A 16,602-nucleotide genomic window follows, 5' to 3' on the forward strand; every position below is an offset into this window, starting at 1 on the left:
CTGGGCTCCATCTTGGGATCCAAACCCCCTTGTGTGGCTGGTAAAACACACACACGAACCAAAAGACTGTCCCCACAGCATCCCCGCATTGCAGAGTAGCGCAGCAGAGCAGTGCAATACTTACCTGCTCAAGAGCTGCATCGTGTCTCTTCTCTTCTCCTCAGCAGCTGCATGCTCTGCACCTCCATACCTCCAGCTTCCAATCACGTGACATGCATTTGGAGCCAGAGGTATGCAGCATAGAGAATGTGGCTGGCAGGAAGATTAGGAGACCCCAAGCAGCACTGGAGCAGGTAAATACTAAAATGCTGTGCTACTTTGCAGAAGGGAGGAGCGGGCCCCCCATGATCACTATAGTTATGCCACTTTGAGACTGTTCAGTAAATGTTAAATCTTAATAAACAATTTGGCCTGCGACTTCAAATATGTTTAACACTTTATATACACGATACAATTTTCTGACAGATTTACTGTCAGATTGATTATTTCCAACGTAGAAAGGGAAAAGCCGGCACCATCTGTTGATATTTTTCTGCTATTTAATTGCATCAAAGCATTCCAGCAGATAAGGCAACGTTTCAAGGCTGCACACCTCTTTATCAAGCTTTGCTGGAAGTCAATTACATAACAAACAGTTGCACATGGGTATTTATACTAAGCATGGTTAACAACAGCCAATATAATTCAAAACTATCAGCATCAATCATAAAGGTCCTATACTGTCAGACCTGATGGGGAACTTACCTATGTGAACTTACCTGCTGTGATAGGACACAAAGTACTAGGACCTCCCACCTAAAATGCCCCTCTTGGCCCAGCGAACCACAGCCTCCTGGGTCCGCCGGCCTATCATCACAGTGACTCCATCTCCCCGCCCTAGGCGGACCTGATGGAAGTCCTGTGTGATGTGCCGTCTCAACAACAACAACAAATAACATTTGTAAAGCGCTTTTCTCCCATGGGACTCAAAGCGCATAAGCATGGCTCCCACCATCGTGGTACAGAGGAAGAATTTTATAAATCTAGAAATGCCAGGCTAAACAGGTGGCTTTTCAGTCTGGATTTGAATAGCTCCAGGGATGGTGCTGTCTTTACTGGGTGTGGCAGGGAGTTCCAAAGAGTAGGGGCAGCATGACAGAAGGCTCTATCTCCAGATTTTTTGAGGTGCACTCTGGGAGTGACCAAGTTTATAGAACTTGCTGATCTGAGGTTGTGAGAGGTGTGGTGCAGCTTCAGCAGGTCCTTCATGTATCCAGGGCCCAGATTGTGCAGGGATTTGAATGTCAGCAGTCCAATCTTGAAGAGTATTCTCCATTCTATTGGTAGCCAGTGCAGTGAGCGAAGGATGTAATGTGACAGTGGCGAGGCTGGTTTGTTAGCAATCTGGCAGCAGCATTCTGCACTAATTGCAGGCGACGCAGGTCCTTTTTGAGGAGGCCAGCATAAAGGGCATTGCAGTAGTCCAGCCATGATGTGATGAAGGTGTGGACTAGGGTTGGAAGATCCTCTGGGGGAATCAGATGTTTAATCTTTGCAATGTTCTTCAGATGAAAGTAGGAAGATTTAACTACAGATGAAATTTGGTTTCTGAAACTCAATTCCCCATCGATTAGTACGCCAAGGCTGCGCACAAGGTTGGAGCTGTTTATGTCTGAATTCCCAATCCTGATTGGTGTTGCTTTAGGATAGAGCTGTTTTGATGGCGAGTGCTGGGTTTGGACAAACAGGACCTCAGTTTTGTCAGCATTCAGTTTCAACCAGTTATCATTCATCCATGCCTGTAGCTCAGCTAAGCAAGAGTTTATTTTTGGGGTAGGGTCTGTTCCACCAGGTATGAAGGACAGGTAGCAGTGGTACGTCATTCCATGACGTATGATAAGTGTACCGAGTGGCAACATGTAGATTGCAAACAGCAGAGGTGATAGGATTGATCCTTGTGGCACTCCGAATTGTAGAGGTGCAGGTTTGGACATTATAGGATCCAGGGATACTCTCTGTGTTCTGTCAGTCAGGAATGATCTGAACCACTGGAGGACTGATCCACTGATGCCACAGTACTCCTGCAGTCTGTTAAGCAGGATTTCGTGGTCAACTGTATCAAAAGCCGCTGAGAGATCCAATAGGATTAGGATGGAGCATTCCCCTCTGTCCCTTGCCATGAGCAGGTCGTTGCAGACTTGGATGAGGGCTGTTTCACAGCTGTGGTGTTTCTTAAAGCCAGACTGTAGGGGGTCCAGGATGTTGTTTAGACAATTCAAGACAAGACAAATAACATTTATATTGCGCTTTTCTCCTTGCGGACTCAAAGCGCCAGAGCAGAGCAGCAGCCACTAGGGCGCGCTCTATTGGCAGTAGCAGTGTAAGGGAGACTTGCCAAATGTCTCCTACTGAATTAGTGCTGGCTTACTGAACAGTCAGAGCCGAGATTCGAACCCTGGTCTCCTGTGTCAGAGGCAGAGCCCTTAACCATTACACCATCAGCCAACTGCTGATCAGTTTACTGACAGCCTGGTTTCAAGTTGCAGATAGACAGCCTTTTCAATGACTTTACCTAAGAAGGGGAGGTTGGAGACAGGTCTGTAGCTGCTCATAGCATCTGGATCCATGGAAGGTTTTATAAGAAGGGGCTTGATGATTCCTTCTTTTAGAGAGGTAGGGAACCTCCCTGCTTGCAGAGAGCAATTTACTATTTTGTGAAATGCTGGACCAAGCAGGTCAGGGCATTGCAGCATATGTTTAGTTGGTCCAGGGTCCAGGTCGCAGGTTGTCTGGTGGAGGCAACGGAGGATGTCCGAGATCTCTTCCTCACTAATACTTTTCAAGTCAGTCCAGGGTGTTAGGTTGTTTTTGCAACTATTTCCAGGAGTTGAATAAGTCTTAGGTGCTGTGGACTGAATGAGAGACCGAATAGAGGATACTTTGTCAGCAAAGTAGCAGGCAAATTTCTCGCATAGCTCCTTTGAGGGAGTTATAGTAGGTTTTAGACAGGATGGGTTACATAGTCTATCAACATAGTGTCAGTGTGTCTCGGTGGATACTACGGAGACGCGGGTAACTGAAAGCCGCTCACGTCACCAGATGGATGCTGGGAGGCCGGAGCCGTGGGCCAATCGACGCTCTCCTGCACTGGTGCGACGTAAACGTCGCACCATAACATATACAGTTATGCGGCCAATCCGGCGCACTTTTTTCACATGGCTCATTTGCATTTGTAAACAATAGCATTACTCTCGTGAAATAACCATATAAAGACCGCTGTTGTAATGCTTTATATACACGATACAATTTTCTGACAGATTTACTGTCAGATTGATTATTTCCAACAGGTCCGATCTGATTTTCTGTCAATTTTCCAACCAATTTTCCATTCACTTCTTTGGAAAATCGATTGCAAAATCAGAAATCAGGTCAGATCTGTTGAAAATAATCAATCTCACAGTAAATCTGTCAGAAAATTGTACCGAGTGTACCTAGCATCAGATTTTGGCCGCCCGCAATGTGATTGAGTGAAAAAACCCTGCTCTAAAAGGGATGATTTCTATACTTGCTTGCTATTCTGAATACCTACATAGAGGTTGCCTTGCTAAATACTTGCATTTACCATTTGTTTTAGGAGAGCAACGTTGTACTTTATTTGGTACTTAGTACTAGTTCTTTTCAGTGACTTCTTGTATAGTTCCTCTTCTCCTTCTACAACAATCCTTGCCACTCTTGTTTTCCGTTACATAAATGGGTGTACAGCGCCGACTGGCGGCGGCTACTGAAACTTACAGCATCACACATAGAACTACAGTTCCCACCATGCCCGTCGGCGGGTGTGACGGGGCCCATAGGTGCCGGAAGTAAGATGATTGTAGCCGCTGAGGGCCGATACAGGAAGTGGAGCGGAGAGATAGAGACCAGGAAGTGGCCGTAGGACGGTGAGTCTCGGCGGGTTGGGTGGAGCAGCAATCAGTGGAGAGCGGAGCGCCAGGACTGCGGCTGGGTGAGCAGAGACCGGATGGGCCATAGGTTGGGGGCATAGAGTGCTCGGGTGGGTGTGTCTGAGGGGAGGGGCGGGCCGACTGGGGTAGCTGCTGCTGGGCTGGTTGTTCTTCACACTGGGGTGACACCAATATAAATGTGGGGATGGGACACAGTATAGTGCTGGACTGGCCGACACTGGGCAGATATGATGATGAAACTTACTGAACTTCCCTTTGTGGATTTCACTTCTTCTCTACACACGGTGTACAATAACATACAGTACAAGGGGGCTACAAGCTTGTCCCATTTAAAATAGGCTGAAATGTTAATTTTTACTACAGCTTTTCTTTAGACTGGTACAGACTAACCAGCAAGCTCATGGTGAACCAGAACTCATTGAAGTGAGTGTGAGGGGCTACAATGGTCATAAAAGCCCCCTTACTAAAATGCTAAGAAAAACAAAAGTTTGCTTTCTTAAAACAGAAAGAATACACTGTAATACATAGTGATGCACTTGGAGACATCTCAAGCTCACTCCAACCTGAATTATCGCAAATTTCTTTCTGTTTTAAGAAAGCAAACTTTTGTTTTTCTTTAGACTGGAAAGGGAATCTGAAAATTGTGGACGCCAACCCAAAATATCAGTCAAAATCTATTTATTTTTAGTCAATTAAAAGCAAGAAGGAATGTTTGAAAAGTGTTTACAGACGATATTGGAGTAACCTTAAGGTGTACAACCTTACCACTTCTATGTAATATGAGGGGCCACTTAAAGCATACCAGAGCCAAAATAACCTAGAAAAATGGGGGGAGAGTGATCAAGCATATACTGTGACCTGACATGATGCCTACTGCTGACACCCCCCCCCCCACCCCACCCCAATTCTCCTTTCACTGGATGCTGACACCCCCCCCCCCCACCACCCCACCCCAATTCTCCTTTCACTGGAGTCAGGCACTACTGCGCAGGTGCTGGCCGGGCTGTGTGTGTCCCACAGCATGCATTCGTGGCTGGGAGCGCTGTGTGCATCACGTAGTGATATCGAGCGCAGAGCTCTCCTGGCGCGGGCGTGTGCTGTAGGTCGCGCCCAGTCAGTGCCTGCGCAGTAGTGCCTGACTTTGGGGACCTGGAGGAGGCTGCCGGAGGAGCATTTAGGTAGGAAGCAATGGCAGAATGGGGGGGGGGGGGCGTCTTAGGTGTCAGGTTACAGTATATGCCTGCTCCCCATGTTTCGCTAGGTTATTTCGGCTTTGGTATCTGGGAACTAAAGTAGGAGGTATACAGAGGCTGCCATATGGGTTTTTTTATCAATACCAGTTGCCTGGCAGCCCTGCTGGTCTATTTCTCTGCAGTAGTATCTGAATAACACCAGAAACAAGCATGCAGCTAGTCTTGTCAGATCTGACATTAATGTCAGAAACACCTGATCTGCTGCATGCTTGCTCAGGGGCTATGGCTAATAGTATTAGAGGCAGAGGATCAGCAGAAGGGCCTGGCAACTGGCATTGCTTAGATGGAAATAAATATGGCAGCCTCTATATCCCTCTTACTTCAGTTGTCCTTTAAAGCAAGTCAGAAGCAGAACCCCCCCTTAACAAATATCTAGACATAAAGGGGTAGTTGAGATGATTCACGTCGGCGTATTTCATTTCATATAGGTGGATATGCTATGATGATAATCAAAAATGCCGTAATTGCTTGTGGGGGAGTTGGGCCAAAAACACTGGACCTTGGGGAAAATATTGCAAATAAAAAAGCAAAGTTTAAGCTATAAGGCTGTGCAGTGTTTTATAAGTTTTTGGTTCCTTTTATCCCCCTATACATTCCTAGTAGTTTGGGTCACCCTGAGCTGCTTGGTTACTCTGTTGTACTGGTCCAAGCTAGAGTTGGGCGAACAGTTCGGCTGTGTTAGCCGAACTGCAGCCGAACTGTTCGGCTGCCCAACCTGTCATTTTGATGTGGCTCTTACTACTTCCGGGTCGCAATGACCCGGAGTAGTATGTCTGCGCTGGCCCGGCGGAGCGCGTCCTAGATCACGCTCCCGTTGCCGGGCACTCTCTGCGCATGTGTGTGACGTCACTCATGACGTCACACACATGCGCAGAGAGTGCCCGGCAACGGGATCGCGATCTAGGACGCGCTCCGCCGGGCCAGCGCAGACGTACTACTCCGGGTCATTGCGACCCGGAAGTAGTAAGAGCCACATCAAAATGACAGGTTGGGCAGCCGAACAGTTTGGCTGCAGTTCGGCTAACACAGCCGAACTGTTCGCCCAACTCTAGTCCAAGCCCTATTTCATACAGCCTTATCAATCCCTGCCATGTACTGATGAGGACCAAAAGTCCGAAACAGGCTGTCTACATGTGGGTTTGATATGGCTGTGTAAAACTAAAAACTATAAGCTTGCTATACACCAGCGGTTCTGGATGCTTGCTTGGCTTACAAGGGTGAAAAGGGATAATTTGCATATTTAGTGGTAGTGCATTGTGGGTAACCACAAATGTTCACTTATAACTGAATTATTGCAAATTTCCTTCTGTGTTAAGAAGGCAATTACACCAAGTTTTTTATAAGTAAGGCAGAAGGTTTTTAGTGAAATAAATGCTTCAATCTCTCATAGGCGATTGTGTGTACATTCTCCATAAGTTATTTTCAGTCATTCATATCTTGTGTATTAGTCACATGAATGTGAAACTCATTTGTCAAGGACTCTTTTGTTATCATGGAGAAGTGTTTCTGTGTGCAGTACAGTAATCTGGAAATCCAGGACAGGTATGACACATTATGGCAAGAAAGACATTTTAAGAAGCCATGTAAGATATTAAGGAATGGCATTTAGTATGGAAGTTGTGTTGTTAGTTTTCACCTGGGATGTGCCTACCTTGGTTTAAAGTGGACCTGGCCTCAGAACTTCCTCTCTGCTCTAAAAGATAAGCAACAGCATAATAACCTTTAAAGAAAAAAAAATTCTTTGTTACAGCCGATACAAATCCTGAAATAAATCGGTAGTATTTCTACTTCCTGCTTGCATGGAATTAGACATAAGGCCCATACACACGTTGGATTTCCGCCGGGCGGATCGCTCAAACTCACTCTTATCAAGCGAACGACAGTCTGTACACACGCCCGATTTAGCGGGCGAACGACTGAACGACGGGACGTTCAAACGACCCGTCGTTCACGGAAATCCGCCGTGTGTATGGGCCTATTGGGTTAACAATCCGTGTTTACAAATTAGCTGCTCTGATGAGGCAGCCAGCTGTCACAGCTGAGAGATCAAATTACAGTTGTGATTAGTCACCAATAAGGGAAAATTAGACGGGCTAAACTCTCTAAATCCATACCAGGTGCATTTCTCTGTGTTTTTCTTCTGTCCTGTGCAAGTGTTCAGGTCCACTTTAAAGCAGTACTGAATATCCTGGGACAGTAGAATCTTGTTATAGTAAACCTCTGACTATAGTCCCCAGGTCTCGGTATGCAATGTATGACCAATCCTGATATAGTAACCTACTTGGTCTGTTCCCTTGGGAGTTTACTGTAAAGGGATTGTACTGTATACAGTATAGGTAGCTCATCTTCTCTTTATGCCCCAGTAGTCCACAATATAGTGGTAGTTGTCCAGTATTGCAGACCAGGGCATTTATCTTGGAACTAGTCTGCATAAGGGGACCCAGCAGGAAACTTCATAGGGAAGAGTTCTCCAAATACAGTACCCTCTTACAGCACAAAGCGTTATATATCCAAATAGTGGCAGTTCAAGGAGGGTGCTGTCCACCAAATTAGCTGAACTTCCCTATTAAGTTTCCTGCTGGGTCCCCTAAAGATGACTAGTGCCTTTAGCTTTACTGTAAGTATGTCATTGCACAGTAGATACTTGTAGAATTATATTTGGGTAATACACTAGCAGACCACCATTCCCTGGCTGCTGGTGTTCCTACTGACCATGCACAGAACTAACTAAAAAGTAATGGTGGTGTCATTTTTATTTGGAGAATGCATATCTACTTATGTACTTTTATTTTATGTGCATAGCAAGCTTTACATTCTATTTCTGCATTACATCATTTCCATTGCAGTACAGCAGCAATGGAAATGGTATGGTACTATTTTAACTTTTCACCTACATGAACAACTCCTGAAACATGAACTGATTTATTCGATTGAGAGGTATGAAAATGTGTTAAGAGGCTATTTCTAGAACCGTGATAAAATGACAAACATAATTTAATCATTTTGTTGCTATTTTTACCGTCAACACTGCAAGTTCCTTTTTGTAATGGTGATCAATATGCAAACAGGGACAGTATCAATGTTCTGTTACTACGTTTAAACTACATTAATGTTGTCAGTTGCTGCTTGACAGCAGTTGTAACTACCAGGGCTGTGGAGTCGGAGTTGTGGAGTCGGAGTCGTGGAGTCGGGCAATTTTGGGTGCCTGGAGTCGGAGTCGGGAAAAAATGCACCGACTCCGACTCCTAATTAATTTGTAACTGTAATTAAAATAGAAAATATGATAAAATGTTCTATTTCTCAGATAATAGTCATTAAAAATAATGTATATATACAGTAATAGCTGTGCTTAGTCCACAGAAATGAAATAAACCAATCAAAATTAGTTACTTGTGCTGCTTCAATAAAGCAGTCCCCGTATTTTTAAGGTCAGATATACATATCTGATTGTGACTGTATATATGATGTGTACACAGGAATCTCATATATACTAAATAACATCTATGCTGTAAGAATAAAGCCTGATGTGTAGCCGTGTCACTAATAGAGATGGTCAACGAGATGAAAATAATTCTGCATTGATGCTGATTTATGCAAATGTATGCACTCTCTTTGCTCATGAAATCAAATAATTTGATATGTTGTTAAAATTTGGTTTGGTGACTACAAATTAAAGGGTAACTGAGACGGATGAAAAGTAAAGTTTTATACATACCTGGGGCTTCCTCCAGCCCCCTTCAGGCTAATCAGTCCCTCGCTGTCCTCCACCACCCGGATCTTCTGCTATGAGTCCTGGTACTTCAGCCAGTCAGCGCTGTCCGGCCGCATGCCGCTCCCACAGCCAGGAACATTCTGCACCTGCGCAATAGTGCTGCACAGGTGTAGTATGCTCCTGGTGGCGGAGTGTGTGCATACGCGCTACGCCCGACTGGCTCAAGTACCAGGACTCATAGCAGAAGATCCAGGTGGCGGAGGAGGATAACGAGGGACTGATTATCCTGAAGGCGGCTGGAGAAAGCCCCAGGTATGTATAAAACTTTAATTTCATCTGTCTCAGGTTTACTTTGTTACACAGTAGTACTATACTCTACATATGCACTCCCCACAGAGCTGCAGGGAATCCACTGAGAATGCTGTGCACATTGAACACAGAGGCGTTGTCTGTTTACAATCTCCTCATTCCCCTGCAGAGTACCTGCACATCATTCTTACATGTACCCACACTTACATTGCCTAGGGCCTGATAGATGTTCTTTGTTCTGGTTTGTACCTTTTACAAGTACTCTTACCAAGGACTAGTTTTAGTCTAAAGGGAATAAATATAGTAGTCTACATATCCTTCTCACTTCAGTTGTCTTGTAAAATTCCTAAGCGTTGGCAGTTAAGAGACGAATTTCATGTTACATACTTTTAATCAACAAAATTGTAATATGCAAATTAGAGGAGTCGGAGTCGAGGAGTCGGAGTCGGTGAAATCCTAAACTGAGGAGTCGGAGTCGGTGGATTTTTGGACCGACTCCACAGCCCTGGTAACTACTTATAAATAAGAGGATAAGAATTGTTTCTGCCTGAAGATTGTGATAGCAGTGGGAGAAATTGTCACATACCTACACTTTGGGGTAAAGGTTATAAAGGGCCATCTCTACAGTGCAGTGATGGTTTGGTCCATGCCTCCAGGAGAAAAAGGGTATCTCTGGGACCCTGCTGTGCCACTTTCTAGAGGTCACAAACCAGGAATATATAACAAAGCACTTTTTCAGAAGAGAAGTTCTAAAATAAATTAATAAAATATTTAGGCTCCTTTCACAAGTATTAACTGTACGTTGCAATGCAATTCTTCAGTCGCACTGCAACATTTCAGAAATGTCACATCACACATTTGTTGTGACCATACAGTACCATGAAAGTATGCCTCATTGCTCATGTAAACGTGCACATTACCCTGTAAGCGCAAGTGCACCCACTGAATTTTCCTGACCAATCCCATTGCATCACACCTTACTGCAATCAATGAGATATCCTCATAATCCTCAATGAAAGAGCTTTTAGTTTTCATTTTTGGGTAGTGTACAGAATGCTAGCATCTGCCTGACTGGGATTATCGTGGTCTGCACAGAAGTGCGGCCTGCGTACCGCAGTGGATCCCACCGATCCGTTTCAGAGTGACAAGTGTGAACGGCTCCTATTTATAAAGTACTAGCTGCTCTTTGTATGTTTAGCAATAAGCGGACAATGGACAAAAAATTACAATCTCCGCTGAAGTGGGAACCAAGCCTAATACTTTTAGCCATAGTCCTTAAACAAGCACATAGATTAGATGTCTCTGACAAGATTAGCCACATGCGTCTTTCAGGTATGCGGTTCAAACATTACTAAAGCCAGATATATCAGCAGGACAGCAAGGCAACTGATATTGTTTAAAAGGAAATAAATATGGCTACCTTAGCCTTCATATGCTTCTCACTTCTGGTTCCCTTTAAACGATCTTGGGGAACACCTGTACACTAGATTCTTGGCTGTGGTTGCCAACGAACAGCTGCCTTGGCTTAGTTCCATCTAGTGTGTGTACATAGCTCTAGGCTTAGTACACTGCCGTGGCCAAGATCACAGGGCTGCAGAGAAGGGAAGTGCAGAGAACCATTGCCTCCTGATGTGATTGACGTCATTAAAATGAGTAGGGAATAGGAATGGGCAATTAGCTGCAAATCGTTCCAAGTTGATGCAGGGTCATAGAAATGCTGTATGTACATTGATGCATACAATTCTGTATTTTAATTGAAAGTTCCTCCCACTAACTAGCAGGATCGCAATTGATCAGAAGAGGTGGATGTCCCTAAACCGATCCTGGTCAGCCAGGACCTGTGTTATCAAAATTGGATATCCTCCCAAAAACACTATAAGTAATGCAAGCTATCCCATTCTGGTTATCTGTTTTTCTGAATAAGCTACAATCTAGAATTAACTGCAGGTTATTAAGCAGACCCAAGGACAGAGGGGGCATAGAATTGCCTGATCTTAAAGTACAATACCATAAGTATACTACTATACCATGCAACTCTTCTCACTCAGATCTTGGACTAGTTCCAAAGTCACACCCTAAAAAAAATGGGTCGAATTAGATGCCATTTTCTCATCTGTAGAACCCAGGGCCGTATTATGTACGCCAAAGCCTCTTGTCCTCCTAAAGAAAACTTACCATATCCCCCCAGGCCATTGTAATGCTGGATACACACGTTGCGGTTTCCCGTGCGATTCGCAGGATCGATTCCGGCAATTCGATTATTTCCAACATGTTCGATCGTGTTTCGATGGATACAGCCGTCGATTTTGCATACTTAATATGCAAAATCGACGGCTGTATCCATCGAAACACGACCGAACATGTTGGAAATAATCGAATCGACGGAATCGATCCCGCGAATCGCACGGGAAGACGCAACGTGTGTGTCCAGCATTAAAGGGATGGGACCTGATCCGCATCCGGTACCAACTGTCCAGTTCGCTTTTGCAGTGGGTATGGGTGTTCCTCTGTCCTTGACTGGGATAGAACATATTGGCACCAAATACAACATATCCTCTGGAGACATTATCAACAGAGAGAATATTGGTATCCCAGATATTAATGGGCTTCTATGGAACCAAATAAGGTTTTTACCTGTCAGTCACTCTGAGAACTGAAATTCATAGAAGTCTCACCTGGTTTGAGAACATTTGCACAGCCTCAGAGCCCCCAAAACACAAAGGGCATGATTCACAAAGCGGTGCTAACCTAGTTAGCATGCCTAAAGACTTTGGGCGTGTAAAGTAGGGAGCTAACTAGGTTAGCACCGTTTTTAAAATGAACTCGCGCGCAAAGTATTGCGCGCACAGTGTAGTGCGTGCGAAACGTCGCATCGCGGTGTGACAAACGGCGCACCCAATGCGCCTATAAGGTCGCATGGGGTGCGACCTTCACGTCGCACTATGCAACGTTAAGGTCGCCCCATGCGACCTTATAGGCGCATCGGGTACGTCTTCGTCGCGAAGTTTTGCACGCGATACTATGCGTGCGAGTTCATTTTTAAGAGGGGCTTTTCACAAGAGTGCTAATAGTTAGCACTGCTTTGTGAATCAAGCCCAAAATCTCTGTTCTATATGCCTCCTTGATCTGCTCTATCAGCTCTGATCTTCTACTTAAAATGACCCCTCACAGTGGTAAACCAATTTGGGATACCAACTTGAGGCTGAACAATAGCAAACGAAGTTAAAGAGACACTGAAGCGAAAAAAAATAATGATATTATGATTTGTATGTGTAGCACAGCTAAGAAATAAAACATTAAGATCAGATACATCAGTGTACTTGTTTCCAGTACAGGAAGGGCCTGTTCAGACTATATGCGTTCCTAGCCGTTTTCAGGGAACATGTCCGGGTACCAAAAACGCATAGAAACGGCTCCTAATGCTTTTGAATGGGCTAGTTCACATGTATGCGTATGAGACGCATACGTTTCTCATCCGCATTGCTGCACGCAGTTCTGTGCGATACGCATAGAAACGGATGCAATGAAAGTCTATGGACGCGTATCAAAAACGCGTACTATTGCGTTTTTAGCGTCCGTTTTCCTCTGCGGTTCCCATAATTCTTTTTTTTCCCCTGGGTCACGTGTTTGTGCAAAACGCAATAGAAAACGCATTCAAACGCAAGAAAAACGCATGCGTTTTTCAACTTGCGTTTCTTTGAATTTATACGCGTTCTACAAACGCAGCAAGTATGAACAGGCCCGAAGAGTTGAGAAACTCCAGTTGTTATCTCTATGCAAACAAGCCATTAAGCTCTCTGACTAAAGCCTAGTACACACTAGCAATTTTGATGGATCAATCATTGGTCAATTTTACCACCTCCATGTAGTATGAGGGCCAAACAGATTTTCAATTCTATGCAGATTATATAGGTAAATGGTCATACTACATGGAGGTGGTAAAATTGACCAATGATTGATCCATCAAAATTGCTAGTGTGTACTAGGCATAAGTTAGTCCTGGAGAGGGCTGTTATCTGACTTTTATTATCTCAACTGTTCCTGGACTATTTACTTTTCCTCTGCCAGAGGAGAGGTCATTAGTTCACAGACTGCTCTGAAAGAATCATTTTGGATGCTGAGTGTTGTGTAATCTGCACATATTATAGAATGATGCAATGTTAGAAAAAACACTATATACCTGAAAATAAAAGTATGAGAATATTTTCTTTGCTGCTAATCTTCTAGTAATTATTCATAGTACACAACCAATTCACTATATCATATTTTTTTTCACTTCAGTGTCTCTTTAAGTCCGCACACCATTGTCACAATGCAGTTTGTTTTATTGAATAGATCAGCACAAGCTTGACGTTTGTTTCGGGGCCTCAGAGGGTCCACTTCTTCAGAAAAGTGCAGACATCCTTGTATGTCTGCACTTTTCTGAAAAAGGGGACCCTCCAACTCTGACTCCTCAATTTATGAATCCTCTGACTCCAGGTACCCAAAATTGCTCTGACTCCCTGACTGTTCAAAATTTTAAAGGTGGCCTTTCAGCGATTTTGTTGTAAGAGATCGAAGTGAGAGCATTACGAAAGATGCTGGTGCTATATACTGTAAACAAATAATAATAGCAAAGATTGTGCAGGTAACAGCAGATAATTAGAAACAAAACAACTCCAGTTCCAGATTTGCAGGATCATCTGTTTTTCAACGTTCGCCAGCTTTAGTACATCAATTCCTAGGTATTCAAAGCACACCTGAAGTGAGAGGGATATGGAAGCTGACACTTGTTTTTAAACAATCCATATTGCCTGGCTGTCCTGCTGATCCTCTGCCTCTAATACATTTCACCATAGACCCCAAACAAACATGCAGATCAGATGTTACAATAAGGAGCTGCATGCTTATTCCAGGCGTGTGATTCGGACAATTTTTCAGTGTACAGTGTGAAAGAGGCCATAGGGAAGCATGGATACTGGACTGCTCATTAGTTGTCCTATAGTGTAATGACCCTAAGGGTATTTTACAGTTCAGGGGTACTGTAAAGACACTAAAATTATGTACCAGTATGTATTAACATAGCCCTGATATTTTCCGTACAGTAATTTGTTAGTACAGTACTGTTAGTCACTAACTGACTCACTTCTGAGATGCTCAATTTACTCCTATGCACAATGGGCTTGATTCACTAACCGGCGCTAAGTGTTAGCGCCGGAGTGAAAATCCACTTAATGCCCAAAATGTACATTAACAGCAGCGCAAAGCTACATCGCGCACAGGACCACCCACATCGCGCGCAGTGCGGATGGCCAGTAATAGTGCGCGGTGCGACGATACCGTCGCAACCGGTTCGCCGAAAACGGAGCATTGGGTGCCCCCGAAACGGCTTTGGGGGCCACCCGATGCACCGTTTTCGGCGCACCGGGTGCACCGTTTTCGTTATCGTCGCACCGCGCACTATTACTGGCCAGCTGCTCTGCGCGCGATGTGGGTGGTCGTGTGGGCGCTAACCATCTAACGCTGTGGTTTGCGCCCACAAACTGTTAAAGCCTCCTAACCGGCTTTGCGCTGGTTAGTGAATCGAGGCTAATTAACAACTATCGCGCCATGTATGCCCAGCATAAGTGTGTCAGTGAGTGATCCTCCAGGCGGATTGTTTTGGACGAGGGCTTTGTTCACCTACTCGCCTCACCCACTCTGATGTGCTCTGCACTGTCAGCCCTCCTCCCCCCTGCATAGCAGCTGTATGCATCGCTAGCCTCTACCTGTGCAGGTTTGGCCCAGAGGAACAATCCTTGTGATTGACAAGTAGAACATCTGTACGCACCAATAGCTTTTGGCTTTTGTACTCTGAGGTACAGTTAATAATTTCAGGTTTACTTGAAGGAGTTTAATAGCCTTGCATAAAATACTTACATGGAGTTTACCTTCAAAACTAATGGCTGCAAATAACCAGACAGACACCTGTAGCCTACCAGTGGCCTGCAGACACCAGTCCAAGAACCACTATTGTCTTTGAAAAGCCAAGTCCATGATGAGTTATTTCATGCATGCTACATGGAAATAATTGAATATTTTTTTCCACTTGCTTACTGACATACTAAGTAGTTTATCTGTTTTTTCCCCTCAGGTCACTTGACTTCATGAAGAATGCAGACAATAAAATGTGTAGTTGTTGGTGATGGAGCAGTTGGAAAGACATGTCTACTCATCAGTTACACCACTAATGCCTTCCCCGAGGAGTACATCCCCACAGTATTTGACAATTACAGTGCCCAGATGACAGTGGATGGCAGAACGGTTAGCCTCAATCTGTGGGACACTGCTGGTCAAGAAGAATATGACCGCCTGCGCACTCTGTCTTATCCTCAGACCAACGTGTTTATCATATGTTTCTCAATCGGCAGTCCGTCGTCCTATGCCAATGTGAGACACAAGTGGCATCCAGAGGTTTCCCACCACTGCCCTAATGTGCCAGTTTTACTCGTGGGTACGAAAAGAGATCTTCGAAATGATGCAGAGACTATAAAAAAGCTAAAAGAGCAAAGCCTAGCACCCACCACCCCACAGCAGGGATCATCCCTTGCTAAACAGATTGGGGCGGTGAAGTATCTCGAATGCTCCGCTCTGCATCAGGAAGGAGTCAGGGAAGTGTTTGCTGAAGCTGTCCGCGCTGTTCTATATCCTGTGACAAAGAAAACTACGAAGAAGTGTGTTCTTTTATAGGGGTGAATGCTGACCACACAAATGCTGATTAAAAAAGAAAATGTTGGGTTTTTAGCGCAACATCTTGGCAATATCCCTCTTATCCTCAGCTTGCACTAACGGCTCATTCTATGAGTTGTATGGAGTAGATTCATGACGCTTTATTGCTTTCCTACGAATGAATGAATGTGCCGGAGACAAGGCAGCCATTTCTGCGGAGCTATGCAACATATGTACTTAGAAAATTAAGTACCTGAATGCTTCTGCATGCCAACCTTGTACTTTGGACTTTTGAAGCTCAGATTTTTTACACATATCGCTACCACGGAATGAAAATCTGCTTTTTTGGGGGGAGGGGGGAAAATTAATAATATTTTATACTACTCTCTTACTTTGCCACTATTAAAGCTTCACTGTGCAATTTTGCAGAAGTTCTATACTTGCAGAGGAGTACCTATAATAGAAGGTATTTTTTTCTTTGATGTGACTGCATCTTCTTTTTGTGCTGGATCTAACCTTCAGACCCCAGTGTATTCTGTTTAAACACTGTAACCTTCACTTGCAGAAAGGAAGGAGTTTAATACAAAGTCCTGTAACACAGGACTACGACTCTTTCTAGCCTTAATACTCAGGGTTTAATATTTAACAGTTGCAAAACAAACTTCCCTTGTGCGACATACTATGCAGATACTTTAAA

The 16,602-nt window shown here is 44.3% G+C and overlaps 1 protein-coding gene across 2 annotated transcripts; it reads left to right on the forward strand.

Moving 5' to 3' along the window:
- Positions 1-3,839: 3,839 nt before the first annotated feature.
- LOC137527113 (rho-related GTP-binding protein RhoG-like) lies at positions 3,840-16,336 on the forward strand. Of its 2 annotated transcripts, none has more exons than XM_068247517.1 (2): positions 3,840-3,985; positions 15,331-16,336. In XM_068247517.1, exon 2 carries the CDS (start codon positions 15,351-15,353, stop codon positions 15,924-15,926), a length of 576 nt encoding a protein of 191 aa, XP_068103618.1. In that variant the 5' UTR covers positions 3,840-3,985; positions 15,331-15,350; the 3' UTR covers positions 15,927-16,336. The 2 variants fall into 2 exon arrangements, with proteins under 2 accessions (XP_068103618.1, XP_068103619.1); XM_068247518.1 differs by having other exon boundaries at positions 3,845-3,920.
- Positions 16,337-16,602: the final 266 nt, after the last annotated feature.

The sequence above is a fragment of the Hyperolius riggenbachi genome, chromosome 8 (assembly GCF_040937935.1).
Source record: "Hyperolius riggenbachi isolate aHypRig1 chromosome 8, aHypRig1.pri, whole genome shotgun sequence".
NCBI lineage: Eukaryota > Metazoa > Chordata > Amphibia > Anura > Hyperoliidae > Hyperolius > Hyperolius riggenbachi.